Source organism: Drosophila simulans, chromosome 3L (assembly GCF_016746395.2).
Source record: "Drosophila simulans strain w501 chromosome 3L, Prin_Dsim_3.1, whole genome shotgun sequence".
Classification (NCBI taxonomy): Eukaryota; Metazoa; Arthropoda; class Insecta; order Diptera; family Drosophilidae; genus Drosophila; species Drosophila simulans.
In genome coordinates this window covers 11,801,390-11,823,509 of record NC_052522.2, presented here as the reverse complement: position 1 = coordinate 11,823,509, position 22,120 = coordinate 11,801,390, and the positions used below count along the sequence as shown (strand labels likewise).

General features: G+C 39.6%; 4 protein-coding genes across 13 annotated transcripts in view; 1 reads left to right on the top strand and 3 right to left on the bottom strand.

The window, feature by feature from the left end:
- The window catches only part of LOC6737762 (protein TANC2), a 52,984-nt gene that overhangs the window by 15,886 nt on the left and 14,978 nt on the right, over positions 1 to 22,120 (top strand). For all 10 annotated transcript variants that reach the window (XM_039293977.2, XM_039293975.2, XM_039293976.2 and 7 more), the window contains 2 exons: positions 16,386 to 16,568; positions 18,088 to 18,227. In XM_039293977.2, coding sequence (XP_039149911.1) covers positions 16,386 to 16,568; positions 18,088 to 18,227 — 323 coding nt within the window. The remainder of the gene's footprint in view (positions 1 to 16,385; positions 16,569 to 18,087; positions 18,228 to 22,120) is intronic.
- LOC6737764 lies at positions 178 to 924 on the bottom strand. Its single transcript, XM_002084556.4, has one exon. It carries the CDS (start codon positions 775 to 777, stop codon positions 409 to 411), a length of 369 nt encoding a protein of 122 aa, XP_002084592.1. The 5' UTR covers positions 778 to 924; the 3' UTR covers positions 178 to 408.
- LOC6737763 (trichohyalin) lies at positions 974 to 5,411 on the bottom strand. The gene is made up of 2 exons (XM_002084555.4): positions 2,407 to 5,411; positions 974 to 2,345 (listed from the first exon to the last, which is right to left on the bottom strand). Exons 1-2 carry the CDS (start codon positions 3,046 to 3,048, stop codon positions 1,293 to 1,295), a joined length of 1,695 nt encoding a protein of 564 aa, XP_002084591.1. The 5' UTR covers positions 3,049 to 5,411; the 3' UTR covers positions 974 to 1,292.
- LOC27207419 lies at positions 12,338 to 12,786 on the bottom strand. The gene is made up of 2 exons (XM_016183108.2): positions 12,691 to 12,786; positions 12,338 to 12,640 (listed from the first exon to the last, which is right to left on the bottom strand). Exons 1-2 carry the CDS (start codon positions 12,758 to 12,760, stop codon positions 12,465 to 12,467), a joined length of 246 nt encoding a protein of 81 aa, XP_016031550.1. The 5' UTR covers positions 12,761 to 12,786; the 3' UTR covers positions 12,338 to 12,464.

The window sequence follows — 22,120 nt, the reverse complement described above, 5'->3', positions numbered from 1 at the left end:
CAGACCTTTGCTCAGAAGGTAAATAGAACTCCAAACAAAACCCAAAAACTGAACACCTTTGAAAAAATTTGGTTTTGGGGGTGGCAATAACCAAATCGGGCCAAAAGTTTCCATCGTAAAGTGTTGGATTTCGTCAGAAAACTAATAGATACTTCACCAATGATTAGATTGTGATAATAATTTTCCAAAATTGTATTACAAAGTTTCTAAAACATTAGTCGATACAATTGCGAGGGTTAACCAAATGGGCCCAAAATTTCATAGATATTATACAGGGTATTCACTGAAACTATACAAAAAGTTTCGGAAGAGTATGCATCCATTTTGGATAGCTCGCCCGACTGAGATCCTCACTTTTACTTGAAATTTTGACAAATATGTTTTCTCATATGTATGTTGGCAGCCTCTTCATATCAATCCCCTGCGGGTTAGATCCTCGTAAAGGTCGCTTTCAAGCCTTCTAAGTTCATTCTTGGCCCTGGACAGTTGAGTTCCGACGCGGACCAGTCTCTCGGCCAGCAATTGATGCCGCAGGTTCAGCCTTCTCCTTAGGGTATCCAGGAATCGGTAGTCCTGGTCGCTAATTCGTTCCTCATTCATCTCGTCGTCCAGTTGGATGAGACGATGTAGGGTTTTGTTCAATTTCAACTGGATACATTCACGTTCGACTTTCAACTGATCCTCGTAGTTTTTCTTCTGCTCCAATACCTCGATTTCGGCAGGAGGAACTATTTTCCTCAGATCATTGATGTTCAGTGTAAGAACGCTAGATGCCATTACTTTTGCAATTTAGTTTTATTTTCGACAGTGATATTTTAAAAAATTTCTGCCTGTTAAGAAAAGATTGGAATTTTGTATGTGTGGGTTTATTTTTTGTTGTGGAATTATCTAGAGCGACTGGTTATTCTTTCGATTTCTAAAAAACTGAATGCTGGAAATGTTTTTTCCAAGCATGCTGCCTATGGAAATGGGAATTACTTTTATGTTTATACCATTATCATACAAAAGTAAGAAATTAAGTAAAAAAAAAGATGTGACTAATGGCACTGGATATCGAACGGCAGTGAATTGAATTTCGCACCTTTAATTGCAATTCAATACTTTTGATGAGGAGTTTCCAGTTGCCATTGTAATGGATATCTTACGAATACTTTGTCTTCGAGTTACAGCCTACAAAATTTGACCACAATTGATGTCAAGTTAGGTGTTTTAAGTTACAACCATTTCGGTTTAAGTTGACTGCATCTGTTTACTCAGGTTTAACTTGTAGTTTTTATTAAAAGTTTAAAAGCTTATTTCTTTTGATCATCTTTATCCTTGCCCTCCTGTAAAACCAACGCCTCGATTTTCTTGAGATTCTCCTTGATTTTCTGTCTCAAAAGCTTATCCTCTTTGCTCAACTCCTCGGAATTGGGTTCCTGTTTGTCCAATGGTTTTTCCTTTCCCTCCGCCTGGCTATCTCCTTGAGTTCTCCTGCCCATGGGCAATCGAGTGACCATGTGACGAGGAATTCGTATCTCTGCTCCTATCCGATTATCGTTTTTGTACTGACCCACAGCGCGAATAAATGGTTTTAGGGGACATCCCTTGGCTTGGGCTTCGTCCATCAGCTGACGGGCGTAATCGAAGAAGAAGTCGTCCTCGCGCAGTTCCTGCAATTGGGCCTCCCTGTTGTAGTTGGTTCCTGGACGGGTCTCCTCCTCGGTGCGTTTCTTAACCTGTTCGTCGAGATCCTGGCGGAGTTTCCTTATCCTTTGAAGGTGCTCCTCCCGTTGCTGCCGCTTAAACTCCACATTGGTTCGATCGTTTTGCAGGCGCAGTTCCTCCGCCAGCTTGCGATCCTGCTCTGCTTTTTGCCTGCTCTTCCTGGCCAGCTCCTCCTCCTCTCTTTGCACAGCCAAACGGGCGTTCTTGGCCTGTTCCTTGGACTTTCTCCATTTGGCCTGCTCGGCACTGTGAACTTTTCGCATCTCTTCCAGCTGGCGCTTATGGCGCTCCTCATCCTCCCGAGCACTGTAGTGCAGGCGAGGAGCCAGTTCCTTGGCCAGTTTTTCATTTCGCCGGATACGTTGATCCACTCGCTCCTTTGCTCTGTCCCGTTTCAGCTGCTCCAAGTGTCCCTTGGCTTTGTTGTGGATATCGCACCGCACCTGCTCCATCTCCTCCAGCATCTGGAGTCGCTTCTGGCGCTGATCGGACATGACCAAGGAGGCCAATGCCTCATCTTTTTTCTTGCGCTGCTTGGCGCCCTGCTGCTCCTTCTCCTTGGCCTGCTGATCCTTCATCATGCGCTCATTGCGTTCCCGCTCCTTGAGCGCCTCCTCCAATTCCTTGTCTTTGGTGGCCTAGTGGAATGGTGGTATAGTTATATATATTAATTTCAATAATAATATTTAAAAAACTCACCTGGCGTTCCCTTTCCCTCTCCGCAATTAAGTGCAATAAATCCTTTTTATGCTCACTTAGCTGTTGACACTGCTCCTTGTGACGCTGTTGGGCCTCCTCAAAACCCCGAAGCACTTGCTCCTGGAAGATCTTCCTGTCCAGCTCCTTCTGTTGCTGGTTGACCCTGGCGAACTCCGCCTGCACTTCCCTTTGGACATTGACACTTCGCATAACTTCGCTCTGAAGACGCGCGCACTGCAATTCCCGCGGACCAGGACGCAGTTGCTCTAGCAGTTTCTGGGCAGCCTCTATGCGCTTCTTCCTGGTTTTCTGATGCTCCAGGCGAGCTGCCTTGCTTTCCTCCTCCGCCAGACGCTTGGCCTCCAGTTGCTCAGCCTGCAGTTGCTTCAGTTCCCGGGCGCACTCCTCCTCCCGCGTGATGCAGAGATTTCGACCAGCAAATTTCCGCAGGAGTTCCTCGCCTCCGATTCGAAGTTTCTCATCCGCCTCATCACGAAGCTGCTGCTGATGCAGTTGCTCCTGTTTGGCCGCTTGCGTAGCATGGGCACGGATGCGCTGGAATCGCTTGTTTGAGATGACCACCGGTGGTTTTTCCCGTAAAACGGGTTCACGTCGCTCCTGTGGAAGCCAGCAATATTGCATGGTTTAAGTATTACCCAATGACTGAATTATTTGGTTGGTTTTCCTGTCGAGGAGTTGTTGGGTTTCCATGGATCTTCGTATTGTTTGGTAGTTAAAGGAAAAGCCTGGTGGTAGCCATGGATCCCCAGGGATGAACTGGGTAATAAATTATAATAAGCCACAACTTCTGTTTATAAGTTTGGAATTGAATGTTATGGCATCTGCCAATTCAAACTAGTTACCTATGAATGTCTTAAAAAAATTAAAAACTGTAAACAAATTCATAAGAAAGTAATCAAAAAGTCATACCATGATCAGATAAAAATTGTATTTAACCGTAAAAACGCCAAATGAATTTGGTAATGCTTGATTTTATCGCTTAATTCCCCCTAAATCATCCAAACTCATCACACCAAAAGTGTCGTAACCGAAAATGCCAAAACCGAAATTGCCGAGTGTTGCCAACATTTTGAGTAGTTCATTTTAATTAATTAGTTTTGCGAGCCGTGTTCGCAGTGCGCACTGTGTTGTCCAACACAGCGACAAGTTACTGTCAACGCAAATGGCAAAGATTTTGGTTTGATGGCTTAATTATGTCCAATAGTTATGTTGAGGCCATTTGGCAGAGTCGGCGGCGCAAGTGACAGGTTTTGTGATAAAAGTTGTTGATGTGCTTTTGGCAATTACATTTGGCCACAATTTTTGTGGGCGCTGGATGGCCATCCAAGCCGAACCGATCCAATCCGCTGTGGTTAGTTTTCTGGTTTTTGGGGCTCCCCTTCGAATTGTCAACGCATTTGGTTTTCCATACTGAAAGCCAAGCCCCAAAGGGCAAAGCCATTTGGGCACGCTTCATTTGGCTCGTATCGTTGCATTGAAATCGTAGATTTAGCTCAAGAGGGTTTAAATAAATTTAATTAACACCTGACTGCGAATCCGTACAAACACGCCGGCACAATGCCCCGTTTACAAGCCTTAGGAATATTCATTTCAATTTTGAATTGGGTCAGTGCTCCGCTTTTGTCGCTCGTTGTTGGGTTCCCTTTTTTTATTCATACTTACATATCTAACCAAAGCCACACAAAGTACACAAAACCATGATAAAGAGGGGGCATGCCCAACTATTTACACCAAAATCCAGGTTATATGAGTACAAACTTTATCGCTGGGCAAGTCACTTCAAACTTTAAAGGTGTTACAATGCGGTCAGTTACTAACCCCAAGTTCTTAGAAGTATGAAACTTCATTGGCCATTAAGTTTAGTGTTCTAGCTGGTGACTATGGATATTATCATACTTCTTTGGGCTTTTAGTATCTTATTATAATCCTATAACAGAGAGTTTTAAATTCTAAACTTCCAAGTGGAGTATCTAAAATATTTACATTTGCTATACTTAATACACCCCTTTGACCCCTTTTTCTTGCCACTTTAGAACACTGTTAGTCAACTTATTGTAGCATTTAGAGCACTTCACAGTTTCCCAATGCCTGTGACGTGAAGTGGTCTATAACTTGCTCACTTACACCAACTGAACATCTGAATAGCAGCGACACATACAACACCTTACAGCAGACAGAAGACAGAAGACTGAGACTGCGAGTGCGTCAAGTACCCGATTCTTATCTAATCGAAACTTATTGGCTCCCCATAGACTTTGCCTGATACCGTGTAAATATACGACTGCCAGTGATTCTACTTGGTACATACTCACATACGTCGCATATAGGCAGACAGCCAGACATATATCACTTGATCTTCAAGTGCGAATGACAGCCCGGAGTAGAAAAGACAAGAGACCGAAGACCAGAGACCACAAGCCTTTCGCCTGTCCACGACTACCGTCCAGTTCGTTGCTTTTGCTTCCACTTGAATGACTTCATGTGCCCCCGTCGTCGGAAAACTTGAAAAACTTGTCTTTGTCTCTGTTTCACCAGAGGCTGGGGCCGAGAAGACAGCGGGGTACGGGCACAAGTGGGTACTTACTTGCACTCGGGAACTTGAGAACTCGAAAGCTGGGCAACTGGAGAACTGGAGAACAGAAGAACTGAAGAACCACAATGGGAAGATCAAGAGCAGCCAGAACGACTGGGCCAACAAATGAGTGCAACTGTTTTAGCCCGAACCTGCAGTCCAGTTTACACAGAACTACTGAAAAGAACAGAAAAGAAAAGAATACAACTGAACTGAACTGAAGAAAATACATAACAATCTCCAGTGACTTCTTCGTACACTGTGTCTGTGTCAGAATCTTCCGTCGATCTGCAAGTTCTTGGCTCTTTCTTCTGGTGGTTAGAGCAATTAACATGCAATTAAGAGACGTTTCAATCTCAAGAGCCATGGCCAAGAAGACATCGTAAACACTTTATCCGGTGGCTGGGTACAACTTTTGATGAGCCGATCGGACTTCTCTTGAAGCTTCTAATTATAAAGTTCCAATCGTTAAGCAGCATCGTATCGATTCTATAGAAAGTTTGGACAGGAAATTGATTGGATTCTTATGCCAATGGAATTGCGCACAGAAGCGGTGAAAAATGTGTGGGTTCTTTATAATTTATAGAACTTTAGCATACGATCAGTCATCAATCAGTTAATACCCATTGACTCAAGGCACACACCCAATTTTCAATCAAACATTCTTTTTACATGTTCCCCAGTAAATTATCTATTAAATTCTATTTCCAAACATTATCATGTGCTTCTTTTTTTAAGCAACTGATTTATGGTTTCGATAGATATCTTATATAAGAAAACATTGCCATTTCTTGTCTATGATCTTGAGAGCCAAGATCAGTTCATAACGGAGCATTTATAGCCATGTTAAAAGTTGGAATTGTGGTTTTGATTTATTAACCTGTCGGTCAAACGATTTACAATCAAAGTCAAGAACAATAAGTGCCAAATACTTTCGAGTCTTATGTCATCTTGTGGTTATAACTAGAAAAATATGTATACACCTAACTTGTAAGATTGTGCCCGATTTTCAGCTGTTCGAAAAAAAAAACGAATTCAATTGAAGCGAGACTTTTCAATTTTCGGTGGGGTTAAATCAGTTGAACTCTTAATTGTGTAGTTTCATTATCAATTGAAGCGTTCCGTTCTTTTCACTTTAAATACGCCTGACAGTCCAATTCAGTTTGGTTCATTATGGAATAGCTGATTTCATAGGGCGATATGTGTGGCGAAGCTATTAAGTTTTCCATGCCAGTTTGCCAGCAAAACAACATTTCAATGTCAGCTCGATCACGTTTTTGGAAGCAATTTGTTGGTGGATTATTTATTTATTTTTTCTTGAATTTGATACACTCTAAAGAGCGTGGCAAATTGCCCAAGTATCGGACTTACATGGGGTTTTACACTGGTTTTGTCATCCATTGACAAACGGAACACCTGAGACTGCGATTGGGTAACTATAACCACTCGATGTTGGTCGTAAGTTGAGCTATTAGATCTTCTTTTTAGCGCACTTAGTGCTCATGTTCGCCGATAATCTGAGGTTTATTCGGTTGGGTTTGGTTGAGTTTCAGTGTCATTTCAAGTGATTCAAGTGATCCATAGATGCTGCTCCATTAATCATATGGGTATTATAACTATGGGCAGCTAATATTTCAGATTTTTACAGACGAGTTAACCGTGTAATTATTGGGTTGTTTGTTTGCAAGGTCAGTTATTAGAGGGAATTACATTTTAGCTCAATAATACGTTTTAAGTTCCATGATCTCTGACCAGTGGCCCATCTGTTCAACCACCAATTGATAATTCATTTACAACATTGGCAGTATCTTTAAAAATTCAATTCAATCAGTCAATCAAACAATTACGAAAGTGTAACCTAATATTCTATCTTTGGGATTGATTTCACATAAAAAGCATTAAGCGTGCTGATTCTTTTCGATTCTTACAAATAAAAAGCGAAATCAATCAATCAAAAGGCATTAAAAACTCTTTGAGATACAAAAACTGGAAAAAAAACGTTGAAATCAAGTCGGACGTCGACGGCGCGGCCAATCACACGCTCTATTTACAGCAAATTAAAAATTCAGAAAACTACAAAAACAAAAGCCGAACGAGAAATAACAAAAAACGATAAAACTGCTACAAATATTGGTCAAAATATTTACCAGCCCCGCCCAGAAAAAAATTTGATTAATGATCTTCAGAACGAAGCTGAGAAAGTGCCTTAAACGCCACAATAAACGGCAGTCGATCGAAGGGGGAAATTAAATCTTACACACATTAAAAACACCAGTAAAGGAGAAAGATACAAATAGGGTATGTGTTGCGATGCACAGAGAGAAAAATGTTATAAAAATAGAGCATACTTAAGCCCTAAGTATCAATTTGTTATGTATACGATTTAGAATTAGTTGTATGCTGTCAAAGATTGGACTTTTATGTTCAAGAGTGATTTTAATGGTAAATGGAATTACTAACTCCTTGTTATTTTCTGATTTTTTGAGTGTGTGGCATCCACTCCATGTGGCGCCCACACGTGATGGCCATCCTCATTTGGTATGCTGCCTTCGCGGTCTTTGTGGCAGATTACCATCGATGGCGTCGCGTAACGCGCCAGACAAATGCTGAAAACTTGTCAATTCCTGGAGGGGGATATGTATATACTATATATATAAGGTTCCCAGTTGACTAATTTATGCAAATGTATGCCGATTCCAGTTGAGAGAAATATTTTATAATTTTTTTATACACTTCTGCAAGTCGCTTGTGGCCCATTAGCATAATGGACCAATGTTGGCCAGAAGGAGGATCTTAGATCAGTAGCCAAAACCAGAAATGACAGAAAAAAAAAACAAAACTTTGGCCAGAAGTAGCAACATATATCGCTAATGATGTGCTAATGTCGCCAACAATGTTTGACAACCAAAACAGAAATATTGTTTTTACAAATTATGGTGATAGACGCAAAATAGAAGACCCATGCCAAGGGGGCACTTAAAGTTAAATAGATAGATATAAGTATAATAATATAGATAGCTATCAGCATATTAATGAGATTGTTATTGGTTTTATATTACAAAAAGTTTATGTATTTATTTAGAAAAAGTAAATTATATTTCTATACAAGTTAATTGGTATGCACGAAAGCTTCTTCAATACTTTCATATTTTTCATGTTTAAATAGTAATTTTTAATATCCTAACTTATCTTTTTTTCTCACATTATTGCGTATTTACCATAAACAAAAATGATTTTAGCACATTAGCAACGTTTATAAACTATTAAGATAGCATCTAAAATGTATGTTTAGACATATCATTAGCAAAGCAAATTTTTGCAGATTTATTGCCAAACAAAAGACCCAAAAAGAGTTCTAGAGTTAAGCTAACAAATATATTAATATATTTACTATTTTTATATTGCTAGTTTGTTATTCTTCTACTGTCATCATGTTCACTAAATTAATACGTTTTCGATGAAAATGCGTAATTAATTTGGGCGGCTTGTTTGGTTTCTTTTTTTCTACTTTTAAAGAAATTCAAATTCAAAACTAGCCACTTAATTTCATTTAATTAATTTCAGTCTAATTATTAACCCCAAAGGGGCAATACAAGTCCAAAGCCGACCGACTAGTTAGGCAGATATACGAAGAGATTTTTGGGCAGATGATATTTCATCTGCATAATTATGCATTTTAGACCCACCGATTATGCATAAGACTAATGCTCCAAGGTCGGATTAGTGTGTTGGTCTTTTGTTGATGGAAAGTTAATCTAAATCGATTGAAATGAATTTTTAAGCGATGACTTGCCTTTGTATCTATTTGGAATGTTTTGGTTTTCTCTATGAAATGCGTTTAAAAAAGATCTTAGATTGCAGATATCAGTGGTTTATGGATTTAGTGGAACGGAATGTGAAACTAAGAGTTTTTGATTGTTTAATAAACGAAATTAAATGCTACTTATGCTAATAGTTTATTTTCATTAGAAAGCAAAGAAAGCGGAGTTTTGAAATTTGCAAGCCAAAAACTCTGCTATATAGTTGGTGAAAACATTGAAAGTGGATCTTACTCGTACATCAATCTTTTAAGAACCGAAAGCTTAAGAGTCCATAAAAATGTAAATTCAGGATTTATTAGCTCTTATCACCTGTTTTTCACTCCCACCTCGAACCCGCATAATGCTGGCAATTATAGCCAAACAAATTGCCCAACTCCGACTTGGCCATATAAACCGCAGCGAAGGCGATGCACTAAATCTTTGGGAACTCGAATCCATTGGCTGGCCTAATGCTAAATGCTAAATGCAGCCTACAAGCCCGCATTAGTGAGTGCGACTGATCGATCGATGGTCGCTGCCAATTATGGTCAGCGATCTCTGGACCATGGCTAAAACCGCTGCATTCGATACGACCACGATGAATGCGACGACCCACAAAAGCAACAGAGACTCCAAAAGACTGTTTGTCAAAAAACAAAAAGCAAAATGTCTTATGAATGGGAACGTAAACGGAGTGATCGAGTGAATGAATCAGCTGTGAGTGTGTTGCAGCTGGGGCGTATTGGAAATGAATGAGTTAGCCAGCCGACAGACGGCTGGTGGCCAACTTGTCTGGGCCCGAAACATTCGTGCGTGGGCTTCCCCCGAAATTGAAATTGCAAAAAAAAAAAATCAAAAATGGAAAAATTGTTTACAAGTACGAAATACCCGGCGCGGCATTGACTCGATACTCGACGTCTCTTCCACAATGAAATTGTCACTTTTCATTTGACTCGAATTCTGCTCTGAGGCACTATAAAAATTATATTGCCTTACTGCCCACGTTGCAGCGGAAGTGGCATTTGATTTATTCGCATTGGGTGATTTTGTATCTGTGTGTGTGTTGGCAAATTTCCGGCCTGCTTGACACACATTCGAATTTGCATGTGTCGCACAACTTGGAAGTGCCATAAATATTCATTTACCGCCGCCATATTCATTTGATTCGGTTTTGACTAATGGTGACATTTCACTCAACGATCCAACTCAAGATGCTACCTTATAAATATGGTCCCATATGGCCTGAACTTGTTGTCTTTTGCCGCCTTTCCAGGAATGTGGGTCAATGCTAAATGGTAGATAAAAGAAAAGACATATGAGTTTGAAGTGGAGTGCAGGGAAGTAGAGAGTTCAGGTTTAACACTTGTGGAAACTGGAAATTATTGCAGAGAAGGTGCTTAAAATGGTGTTGTAAAGGAGCAAAGAACCATGCTCTTATACAAGAGAAAATGTATAGAAAATGTATTAGTAAAAATATTAAATATATAAAAATAATTTTAACTACTTATGCTTTAAACAACATTTAATTGAGATGAGGATAGTTCAATAAGAAATCTATTTAATATTTCAATTTCAGAAACCCTTATTAAAATGAATTGAAACTTAAGCTAATATTAAATGTATCTATGATATAATATTTTCTAATATACCTATATAAATAATGGTTAACAAAGTTAAACCTTTTTTTTTTGTATTTGTCATGAGGTTTTCCCTGAAAAGTGAGCACAGCCCTGAATGCAGTGGTCCATAGATTTTTCCGCTGGCCAGTTGGCAACGCCTCGTTTTTCCTGCCCAACTTTTTCGTTTTTCCTTGTTTTTCTTTAATTTTTTTTTTATTTTCCCGCAGGCTACGCTTAGGTAACTCTTCTCAGTCGAACTCAGCTCACGTTTTCACGAACTGCCAGTGAGCGCATCAAAGTGCAGAATCTCACGAAATTTGCCATTCGAGCGGCCATTTGGGTTATTTATGGTCGCCGATTTGTTTGCGACTCATTTAAGCGGACAGCTCTCGCGGTTTTATGACACATTTAGCAGTTCGTTTCTGGGTTTACTTAACAATTCGCTGGACAAGCCTTTCGAAAAAAGAGGGTTAAATGAAAACGTTAACGCATTTAACTGCTAGCAACGAGAAACGAATAAGAAGAAACATCCAATTTCGCGCTTAATTTGATTTGTTTTCGTTTGTTTTATCATTTTGTTGTTCCAACAGCACCTTTCACTTCCCGAATTTGTTTTCCTTTATTTTGTCATCTTTTTTAAAAGACACCTAAGAAACAGAATAATTCAAATTTGAGTGCACAGGAATACCGGTGTAATTATAGATCGCTTCGATTCGATTCACTTCCGACTGCCGGGAAGCTGACTCATTCAAAAAACCAACGATGACAAACACTATCCACACATCAACATAACAACAATGCCAACCATGACCCACGCAAATTGTTAACAACAAAAGTCGAAAATAAACTACCAATCTGAAAAAAATATTTAACACAACACTTTCTACCCACGCAGTGAACTTGAAAATGTTTTATCGAAACAAAGCCCTTCAAAACGATCACATTTAAAACACAATGCAGAATTTATGATAAGAGCAATTAAACATAAACAAAACCAAATCCAAAGTCAAAGCAATTTATTGTAAAAATATTTTGCTCTAACTTTGAACAATGAAAAACCGCCGTGCTGGAAAGATAATGTTTCATATAACTGAAGAATCATCTCTAATGCACTCGGAGAAATATTTTAAATATATTTAAGTGATATATATAAGGCTGGGTAATATCTCTGTTATTGGTATTATTAAAAAGTAACAAAATATTTTAGCAATAACAATACCATATCTTTTTTTTTGGAATTTTAAGTTATCGTTATGTAAAAGTTAAGTTATGTAAAATCGTATCTGAAAGATACATACATGTTTTAAGCCAAGTGTGAGCTCTATTCTGGCTCTTTTTTGCTGAAATCTAATTGAGGCTGCAAAAAGCTGTCGATTGTGGTCGCATTGGTGGTCAGTGGTGCTTGGCCTTTTTTTGCTTTGGTGGCCAATGGTAAATGGTAAATGGTCCATGGTCCGTTGGGCGCTCACTTCAGGCATGAATTGATTTGGTCTGGGTCCGCGTCCAGTTGGTCTGTCAATCAATTGTAATGAATACGCATTTTTCTATTGGAGCTCGGCGGGAGTGTTATCCAGTTGTTTCTCCACTTAACCCTGAGCTGTCCAATCGATGTGGCAAAAGCCCATTTAGAAAAATCCTGACCTGCCCTGCCAAACAGAAGATTACTTTTACTACAATTGTGTTTAAATATTTCGAAAAATCAAACTTTTAAATAGACCTAAAATTAAAAGTTTATTTAATTTTATTTTTAAAGCAGCATTTTATTAAAGAATTTTATAATTACAAATTTTAAACTGACACTAAAATCTAGCATTTTTTCGACTTTTTTAAAGATAGTTTTCTCTGCTATATGGTGTTGCTACTTTTACATTTCTAACTAATTCGCAAGCACGTTTTTGAATAATCTTTTGTGAATAGCCTTTGTTTTACTGAAGATTAAGAGAAGCGCGTGCCCTTTTGTTTTGACTTTATTTATTTTATTGGCCCATAAAATGAGAAACCAGTTTCACATTTATTGTAGCTGAATTTAAGTTTAGGGCTTCACGGTTAGTGTTTTGGATACGGAATCTTCTTTTCGTATTGCGTAGTATGGCAGCATTTCCAGGGTTTTGGACAGGTATCAATTTCACCTTTGTCAAGTTCCATCCATTCCATGCAAATGATATTCCAATGAGTGTCGTTTCGCCATTTCTCATCCACGCAGGATCCACCATAATTGCAACCTAAGAGATTTAATATTCAAAAGACTGATGAGTGCTTTGAATGGATTTACCCTTTAGAAAAGAACATTCTGTGGCACTTTTGAGGAGCACTAAGCTTAGTAGAAAATGTAACAGAATCATTTCTGAAAGAAATGCATTAAAGTAGAAGTAGAAGTAGAAAATTAAATTAAATATGATTCGATACAGTTTAATCAGAATTGCCTTTAAAAAGGCTATATAAACTTGAAGTACATCATATTACAAAGTGTAAATGCTGTTCAAAGCCGCTTCAGGATGCATTTTCGCATTCTTTCTTCAATTGTTTTCTTTTGAACTTTGAGCATTCGCATTCCCACATTCCTCTGAGAACCTAACCACTTTACTACTTATGCACTTAGAAATTTGAATTTGTGGTTAACCCGCCATAACTACGGCTATCATCGTTCCGCATTCCAAAAGGCATTCCGCTGGAAACATTTCGTTTGGGTCGAAGAAACCACAAATTGAATTAGACCCGAGTTGGGTATTAAGAAAATAATTTGCGAAGAAATTACATAAAGCAAAACAAGTGCCAACACAAACCCGCCGATGCAGACACGCAGATACACATATCGCCCACACGCCGACTATATAGTCGTACGATCCGTGCGATGCGGTTTGCCAATTTAGCAGAAATAAAACGCCCACATGCGACGCAGAAACTTGGAAGCTTTGAGGGGGCAAACCGGCATGCCACCAGCATTTATTTGTGACCAAAAAAAAATGAGAGAGAGGAAAATGCGGCGGAAAATTCAAATCAATTTAGCGCAGACCGCAATGGATAAATCCAATGAAGCCCAGAATTGTGCCGCGCATGCGTAGAAAAAAAATGGAAAAACTGCGAGGGGGAGGCGATCTCAGTAGCTAAGCTCGTATAATTTAGCAATTTAGATTTGGTTTTTCCATTGTTGCATTTAAATGCGAGCAAGAGAGCAGTTCATTGGCCCCACGAACAGGCTCCATAAATCAGCAGCAGCTGAGATCTTTCCCATTTGGGCCATGATTTACGAGCCAAGAATTGCGAAACTGCATCCACGCAATTAATTTGTTTAATACCCATGAAATTAAGTATATTACCACGCTCTATAGAACAAGGTGCGTGTCTAAGCCTGATAAATGCATATAAAAATGTAAATGTTTTTACAAGTAAGTACCTCCGGGCAGCCCACACTTTATATCAGATCAAGTCCGAATAATCAGCTGCCTTCTCTTGCAGAAGTTAAGAGCGTAGAATACATTGTAGCCAACAGGAAACCATTACATATTCTATATTATGGCAGGATGTCATCAATTTGAGGCATATAACTGAAGCGAAAGGCATTGCTTATTCTATATTATATAGTATTCTATGTAAGATACATATATTTTTATAAATAGTACTGATACATGCTATATGCCCATGATTCCCATGACCAAAATAAGTCGTATGCCTCGGCAAGACTGGAATTCGATGGCCTTTTACTATTGATAGCCCCAAAAGCCCACACAGAAAACTGTAACCTGGGAGGACAGCCAACAAATCATCATGTCCAGCAGGTGACTTGACTTGGACTCCAAGATAGCACTTTATCGATTGCATAAGTACAAATGGTCGTCGGTCAGTCTGCTTTCTGCTGGCCAAGATGGCTCGTCGTGGCCAAAATGCCCAGATCAAGTGGAAGGCTTTGCGTTGCGATTCCTGTTCGGGGATTTGGAGAGTGGGAAACAACGACTGCGACAAACCAACCGCCAACGAGAACCACGTCCGGTCGGCGGGCAAAGTGGATTACAAGCGCATGGGCTTCGACTTCAACTCCAACTTCCATTTCCATATCCACAGCCATTCAAGCCCACTTGACAAAAACGAGAAAGAGCGTGAAAAACGAACGATTCGACTAGGGAATGCCCTATACTTTAATGATACAAAATATACAACTTGTTGCTTAAAACAATCTAGATCGTTTGTGATAATATAGGAAGTGTAAGTCTTCTTTTCTAGATAATGAATGTTTGTAAGATCATTTCCAAAAGTTTAATTTACCCATTCGCCTTGGGTTAACAGGGTACCAAAGCAGGCAACCATTTTCTCCATTATTTATTGCAAATCAAAAGCCGCAGTTCTTTGCATTTCCCGCGTGGGCCGTCGCAGCTGCCAGTCCTCCGAATCGAAGAGGATTCTGCAGGAAGGCTTTTGGAAATAGGAGGATTTCGAGGAGGAGTAGGTAACCCACAGAGCACAGCCCACATGGACTGGCCTATCTTTGAACTTCGCTGGCAAAGTCAGCGTGTTGGATATACATCGTACAATATTGACCATCCCCTGCCAGCCAGCACATGGCTGCACTTTTGAACAACTGTTCCGAATCAACAAGTGCACCCCATCTGACATTTGTTTGGCCGCAGACAAAAGGCAATTTACAATTCGCAATTTGCATACTGCAGCAAATGCCAGAGAAAATGCGGTGGCATGTCGTGTGCGCAGGCGCAACAGCAGCCAATGCACCAGATGCCACAAAAGCGAGGGAAACCCCATCTCTCAGGGGTGGCAAACTGCATGTTGGGGTTGCAACTGCAACTGACGTCCTCAAATTGTGCAACTAATTGGGTAGCGTAGTATGCAAAACATCAGATGACAGAAAAAACATTCGCTTTTTAAAGCCACAAATTGGATGAGAGGGTTGTTTATCTAGCATATGTGATGGAAAAGCACAAAAAATATTTAAAATTATATGCAGACATTTTGTTTTTGCTTAAATATTATTTGTTTAACTATGTATTCATATTCTTAAGAATATTGCTTAAACAATTAAGAAATCATTTATTCCCGTTGCTTCTGCTTCCGAGGAATCCAATTGAACGTCAGCAGTTTTTTACTCCAAATTTGTAAACAAAATTCAAGAAAAAAACCGAAGCAAATTAAAACGCTGACGTTTTGTGGCCGGCATTTTTACATAATATTGACACAGAAAGACAAAGTGCTAATAGAAATAATAAACCAGGCAGGCGGCGTAGATTAAATCAATTACGAGTACGATGCAAGTGCAGTCGAGTAAAGAATTCCGCTGATTGGCATTGGTTTAAATGGTCAGTTTGTGGGGCAAAAAATCCGAAGGAGGAGAGCAGGTGCAGTTGGAAAAAAACAAAAACCAAACAAACGATAAACGATCCTAAAAACAAAAAAAATGCTGAACTGAGATTGGGTCCAAGACAATTGACAGTTGCACAAACGAGATTTAATTGACAGAATCAATTTATGCAAACGGTGGCCATAAGACAAGTGCAGCGAGATTTGTGTATTTAGATTCGAATTTTACTACTTTTTTGGCAGTTTGATCTGGTTAGTAGTGGCAACTAGAAAATGGCCTTTAAATTAAACGACTAAGAAGGGAACTGAAACTAATTCGGTGATATTAAAATTTAGCTAAATAAAATAGTTAAATGCACATATCTTACCTATATATTTAACATATCTTACCTATAGTTAACAAAACTATCCTTTTTTATGCATCTACATATATACCAAGTGTTATTACCATTATAAAATTATTTTTATGGCCTCCATTTAGCTAATGATAATCTGTCGGACTAATCCTGATTCCAGGAATCATAAACAAACACCTGCTTGTGGAAACCCTTTGAAGGGCTTCTCGTAATTTGCTCATTACCATTTCGAAACGCTTTAAACTGTTTCGCGTTTTTATGGTTGCTCACTTTATGGACTAACCTGTTTGCCAATCTCCCTTTGCAGATCTCCAGTCCATTCGACGACTCCTGGAGCACGATGCCAGTGGATCCGTGTGCCCCTCCTGCCGCATATCCTTCGACAAGGGCAAGAGACGGAAACTGATCGACACCTGCGGCCACGAGCGGTGCTATTCCTGCATGTTCCGCAACGACCAGTGCCCCATGTGCATGAACAGCTCGCTGAAAGGTGAGTCCATCCAGTACTCAATATCCAACAATATTCAACAGCCAGTATTCAGTATCCAGATATGCTGTTGCGCTGTGTATCTCGTCGCTGTTTGCGCATATCTCTCGGATATGCCATATGTGGCAGGCAAATATTTTGTTACATGTTGAGTGCAAAATGCCGCTGAAATTGCACTGCCACCATAATATTGTTCGGTGTTTTGTTTCATGTGTTGTGGAAAAAATTCCGAAACAAATACCTATTTAAGTGGTCAAAGATGCATCTTTAAAGTGGAGCGAAAAAATGATAGCCAACTGGTTTTAAAACTTTGCGGTTGATTTTACTAAAAAATGTACTAAATAAATTGAAATGAACGAAATAATATTCTGCAGCGGAAGTGAAAGCCTTCTTGTGTATTAAATCTCTCTCCAGACTTCTTATTTTATTAATTTTATTTTATTTAGTTTTTAATTTGGTAATGCCCTGAAGATAAATACATAGGTACAAAATGAACACTCAAGAATTTGCATTGCCAGGCAATTTATTGTGTCATTCAAATAGCGGTTCAGTTTGCAAATGCAGCACTGAATATGCGATACCTGTTCTGGGCATATTCACCATTCATTTCTGGTAAATTAATATTCAAATTGAGTACAAATTGCTTAGTATGCAGAGTTCGTATTGTCGGTTAACTTCATAAAAATCAGAAGCTCGCGGTGCAGTAGTCTGCACAAAGTGGGGACTTTAACTCCTACTGGTTACATGCCCATGAAAACCGAAAGTTATGGCCGTACTTAGCCAACTGCTGACACGATTCCATGGGCCAACTTCCAACTCCCATCTTACCACTGGATTTATTAGCTGCCAATCGTACACGATCGTGTCACCTGTTTTCGGAGCCTCTGGCTGTGAGAATTTACGATCTCGCCGGGAACTTCGCTGGATTGCGCTTTATTTATGATGAGGGCTCTGCTTTATTTGCATACCTAATTAAGTGATACAGTTCGTGGTATGGAAATTACCTACCTACAACCAGTTGTTGTTACGGCATTTAGATGGGATAATTATGTGCGACTGAAAAAGGCACTCGAAGAAATGGTTGCGAATTTGAGTCTTATTAACAAAGTAAGGCTTAAAAATAACTTCATAATTTATACAAAGGTATAATATTTTTATTTCTAATAAATTTGTAATGCTAAATATTCATGTTTGTTTGCTTTATTGAAAGTCTAGCAGAGAAATTTAGCACGCTACTTTTCCCACCAGTTCAATTTCAATAAAGATCCACGAACTCCCGATGACTTCTTGACCCACATCAGTCATCTTTGACCCAATGCATTTGGCAGGAAAAACTCTTTCTCAAGGGCCACAAACATATATATATGCATATGTTATGTGTGCCACTTTTCAGCCGACTTTTTGCACTCACACATTTCCACAATTAAACTTTGCATTTTTCCCCCCGAGTGCGTTTGTGCAAACATCTCTTGACTTGATTACTAACATCGTTTGGGTTTTTTTTCTGTTGCCAACCCCACAGATGTTGATGGCGCCAATGCCCAGGGCTATGACACCGGAATCGGTGGCTCCACATCGACGATAGTGAGTCCTCTTGGATCGCCGCAGCCGCAGCTCAGATCGCATGCGCAACGGAACGCGGCGCTGGCGCGCTACATGCAGGTGAGTGCGTACTCTAAGATACTTTTCGAAATTCATCATGCTCAGGTGCAGCATGGGGCAAACAGTGCTGGAAAGTATCTGCTTTGGTTGAGCACATTCAAGGGGTTTCCCTGTGAACAATTGGAAGGCTAGGAATAATTGTAGATACTAGCACTATATCTTTGTATCTAAACACAAACTATGATTCAAATTTGCATTTAATATTATTTAAGTAGAAAACTGTACAATAATACCCAAGCAAATTATTGGTATTTATCTTGTACCTTGCCCACGTTAAGGAAATAGTACCTTTTCATATCACTCACGGCATTTGAAGTTGGCGATGGTGGAGGGGAATCGGCGTCGTCTTTAGTGTGTTTACTTTAATGGCCTCTTGATTATGCTGCCACTAGAGATGAAGAGGCTCCATCAAAGAAATGGAGAAGTTGGGGGAAACAAAAAGAAAAGCTTGATTTCTTCAACGCAGAAGAATGGAAAAGGGAAAGAAGACTCTTTTGTAACTGGCGGCGAAGCGTCTTTTTGATATTTCTGTTATGTATCTCATCGACTCCCATTTCCGCTCATCTTTTTCTAAGCGCCTCTTTTGTCGCCCATTTGGGCTATCAGCAGCGCCACTTTGGACCAATGTTTGAAAAAAAGAGTTCCCGTTCAACGAAATTTGGATGAAATCGTGGGCGAAACACCTCTTTGGAGCTTTAAAATAATGTCAAAGCGCAAAGCTGATCGTAAAACGGGTTAATCTGCATTTAATCAAGTCATAAACGAGTGTGAAACCATTTGTTTTATGTAAAATAGGGTTCTAGAAAATCGCTCAAGTTATAATCAATATTTTCTGGGTGGTAACACCAAGCTTTTAGAGAAATAAAACCAAATTTTAGCTAAGAACTTTTGAATTACTATAAAAATAAATGTTACATAAATGGATTTAGTCATCTTAATGTTAAGTTGTAGTAAAATGTTATTATAACTAATATTTATAGTGAAGTTGAAATGACCAAAGCTCTTTAGCATCGTCAATTTGGTAAAATAAATAAACTATCTTCGGCCATAAATCTACAAAACAATTACAGCCATCACTTTCCTCCTAATTAAATGCATTTGATTTAACAATAACGATAATAACTCTTCCCACTGAACTGATCGACTGGTCGATTAAAGATCAACCATTGGTTGTATCGTAGATCACAGGCAGCTCCACCTCCTCCACCACCAATACCTCCTCCACGAATCCTCTCCAATCTTTTCCATCGGGATCATCGCCGACCGACTGTCAGCAAATGTCACTTTAAATACGCCAAAACGGCGCAAAAGTTTCAATTGTCGGGCGCCGCTGGGAGCCAATTCTCGAGGATTGGGAAGATCATGGGGGCCTATGAGGATGGGGCTATGGATGCGGACGGGGATGGAGTGGGGCTGGAGCAGATCGCCAGTGCCAGATAGCTTGTCTGGCAGGATGCAGTCGCCGCAGAAGTAGCTGCAGATACGCGAACCCGTAGTCGTATCTCATATCTGCGCTTGTGTATCTCAAAGCGACTGTCAAATGGTTAAACTGACAGTTTGTTTTTCCACCGCTCGACGCCAGACGAAGTTGGGTAGCCGTTTGTGGCAGGAGGAGCAGCAGCATCTGTAGGCCTGCAACTGTAGATCCGAACAGAGATGGAGTTGGAGAGATGCTCTGGCGATGGAGGTAAACTGGGTCACTCCGGCGGACGGCCGTCGCCTCGGGCTACAAAACATCGTCCAGTGTCTTCTGCTTTCTAAGCCAGGCCAAAAATACCCACAATGCACTATAAAAAAATTAAGGCTCAGAACAACCAAATAAGCACAAATTACAAATGAATATAAACATTTTCAAAAGATACTTTTATATAAAACAATACAAACTTATGCACTTCAAAACTTCAAGATTTCAAAAGAACGATTTAAACACTTTTGTTTATTTTTTCCTCTGTGTGTATTTGTATATATTTTTTTTTAACTTTTTCCAGCATATTTATTAACATTCGCATTTGCTGAAGTATTTATTTCGCAGCGATTCTCAATTGATTTCGGTTTTTGGGGGGCAGAGCTTTAGTTTTCAGTTTTGAGTTTTCAGTTTTCGTTTTCGGCTGGGCTTGTATATTTTCGGACCGCTCTCTGACACGTGACATGGGATTTCACTTAAGACTTTAATACTGGCACATAAGCAAACATAAACGTGCCAAGTCTTTTGGACACATGACATGGACATGGATGTAAATTTTTGGCCGCCGACTCTGATCCGACAGACGAAAAGGACGGGCTAGACAAACAATGCTCCACCAGCCCGGTCGAGATTGGCGGTGATCTCAAATCCGACGTGTAAATTGATTTCTAATTATTGTCATATTGTGGGGCCAAAATATGTGATTTGAGTGTTCGCGAAAGTTGCAAAGTAATTATGGGATTAGCGTTTGTATCAGAGAAAGGAAAACCTCATTTAATAGGTTATTCAAATGGGGAATTTATTAAAGATTGGTACTCATATCTTACAATTTCCACAAAAAACATAGGATTGGCGCACCTATCTAGATAACGCTTTGCAAACAAAGGCAACATTTGTTACCTTCCCCAATTCGCCTGGACAAATCAACAGCGCCATATAATACCATCGATCGTAAAATCATAAAATCTTCGACACCTAGGTGCCATTAAGTCAAGATCCACAAACAAGTCGCAGTCTTTGAAATGCCCAAGAAAGAAAGTTTCCTTTTACAATCGCGCCTGATTAATGCGACTCATAGCGATACTATTCGTATCGGTTTGATTTGATTTGATTTCATTTGATTTGATTTTGTGATGAGTGCAGATGCGCCCGGAAAAACTCGCTCAATGACAGGCAATTGATGCGAATTGAGTTTATGGCCGGAGAATGAGTGCCACTTCACTGTTTTTGGCCAGCGACAACTGGAGCGTCTTGCCTTGATTTTCCATTTCTCCGCGATGGTTATGGATATGGATGTGGACATGGTTGGACTGGTGATACCCGTATGTCGGAAGTGTGTCAGCTATCGGTGCGCCTTGATATAGTGGCCGTTTGCCAGCCAACGAGCACTTTACATAACTATCTATCTAAGCCAAACCAGAAGCCGTTTAGGCAATTGCCGATCAGCCGGGCAGTTGGAAGTTGGAAGTTGGGAGTTGGCTACCAAGTGAGGTGTGCTGCGGTCTGAGAACTGTCATTAGATTAAGTGGCAGCTGGCCCCGTGGTCTCTGTCTAATTATCGTTTGGAAATCGTGTTATAAGCGCTGATCGACGAAAAAAAGTAGCGAACAGCTATGAGCAGATTTATATGTCTTTTTTTCTTTAATGCAAAAATTTTTTAATGGAAAGTGCGAAAGAAAGTTAAATCTCCACTATAAATAAATATTTGTAGAGCTTTAAATAATATACAATGAATACAAAAACTAAGCTATATGTCGCGATGAGGCTTAACAAATTAATTAATTAATTAATCCTAGTTATATATTTTATTTTAATATTTTTGTTTAATTCTGATCATACCTAGTTGTTCGCCCACTGCTGTGTGGACACAAACTTATCCATTCGCAAGAAAATCAGAGGTATACCTCAATGTTTGTGATTGACATGCACAGGCGACAAATCAAGTTGGAAAATGCCAGTGATTCAAATGCGAAATAGTTTGCATTAAAAGCGCCAAATAAAGCCGATATCGACCAGCGATTCGCGAGCGATTCCAACGCGTTTTTCGAGCCATTAGCTGTAAACCGCTGAAACGCAAGGAAAATCGCGAGGCAAGCGCGATTTTTATCTCGCATGCAATTTATTTTAACTTTTGGTCTGTGCCTCGTCTAATTGTCCATTGCTGGCAACAAATATGGCGTTAATTATCCACAATTTCGATAGCATCACG

What these genes read in the sequence shown, in the direction of transcription:
- LOC6737764 (XM_002084556.4), bottom strand. Translation starts at nt 777, where the DNA reads ATGGCATCTAGCGTTCTTACACTGAACATCAATGATCTGAGGAAAATA.
- LOC27207419 (XM_016183108.2), bottom strand. Translation starts at nt 12,760, where the DNA reads ATGATTCTGTTACATTTTCTACTAAGCTTAGTGCTCCTCAAAAGTGCC. An exon ending in AGAATGTTCTTTTCTAAAGG is followed by an intron (nt 12,641 to 12,690) that starts GTAAATCCATTC and finishes TAAATCTCTTAG; the next exon opens with GTTGCAATTATGGTGGATCC.
- LOC6737763 (XM_002084555.4), bottom strand. Translation starts at nt 3,048, where the DNA reads ATGCAATATTGCTGGCTTCCACAGGAGCGACGTGAACCCGTTTTACGG. An exon ending in AGAGGGAAAGGGAACGCCAG is followed by an intron (nt 2,346 to 2,406) that starts GTGAGTTTTTTA and finishes CCATTCCACTAG; the next exon opens with GCCACCAAAGACAAGGAATT.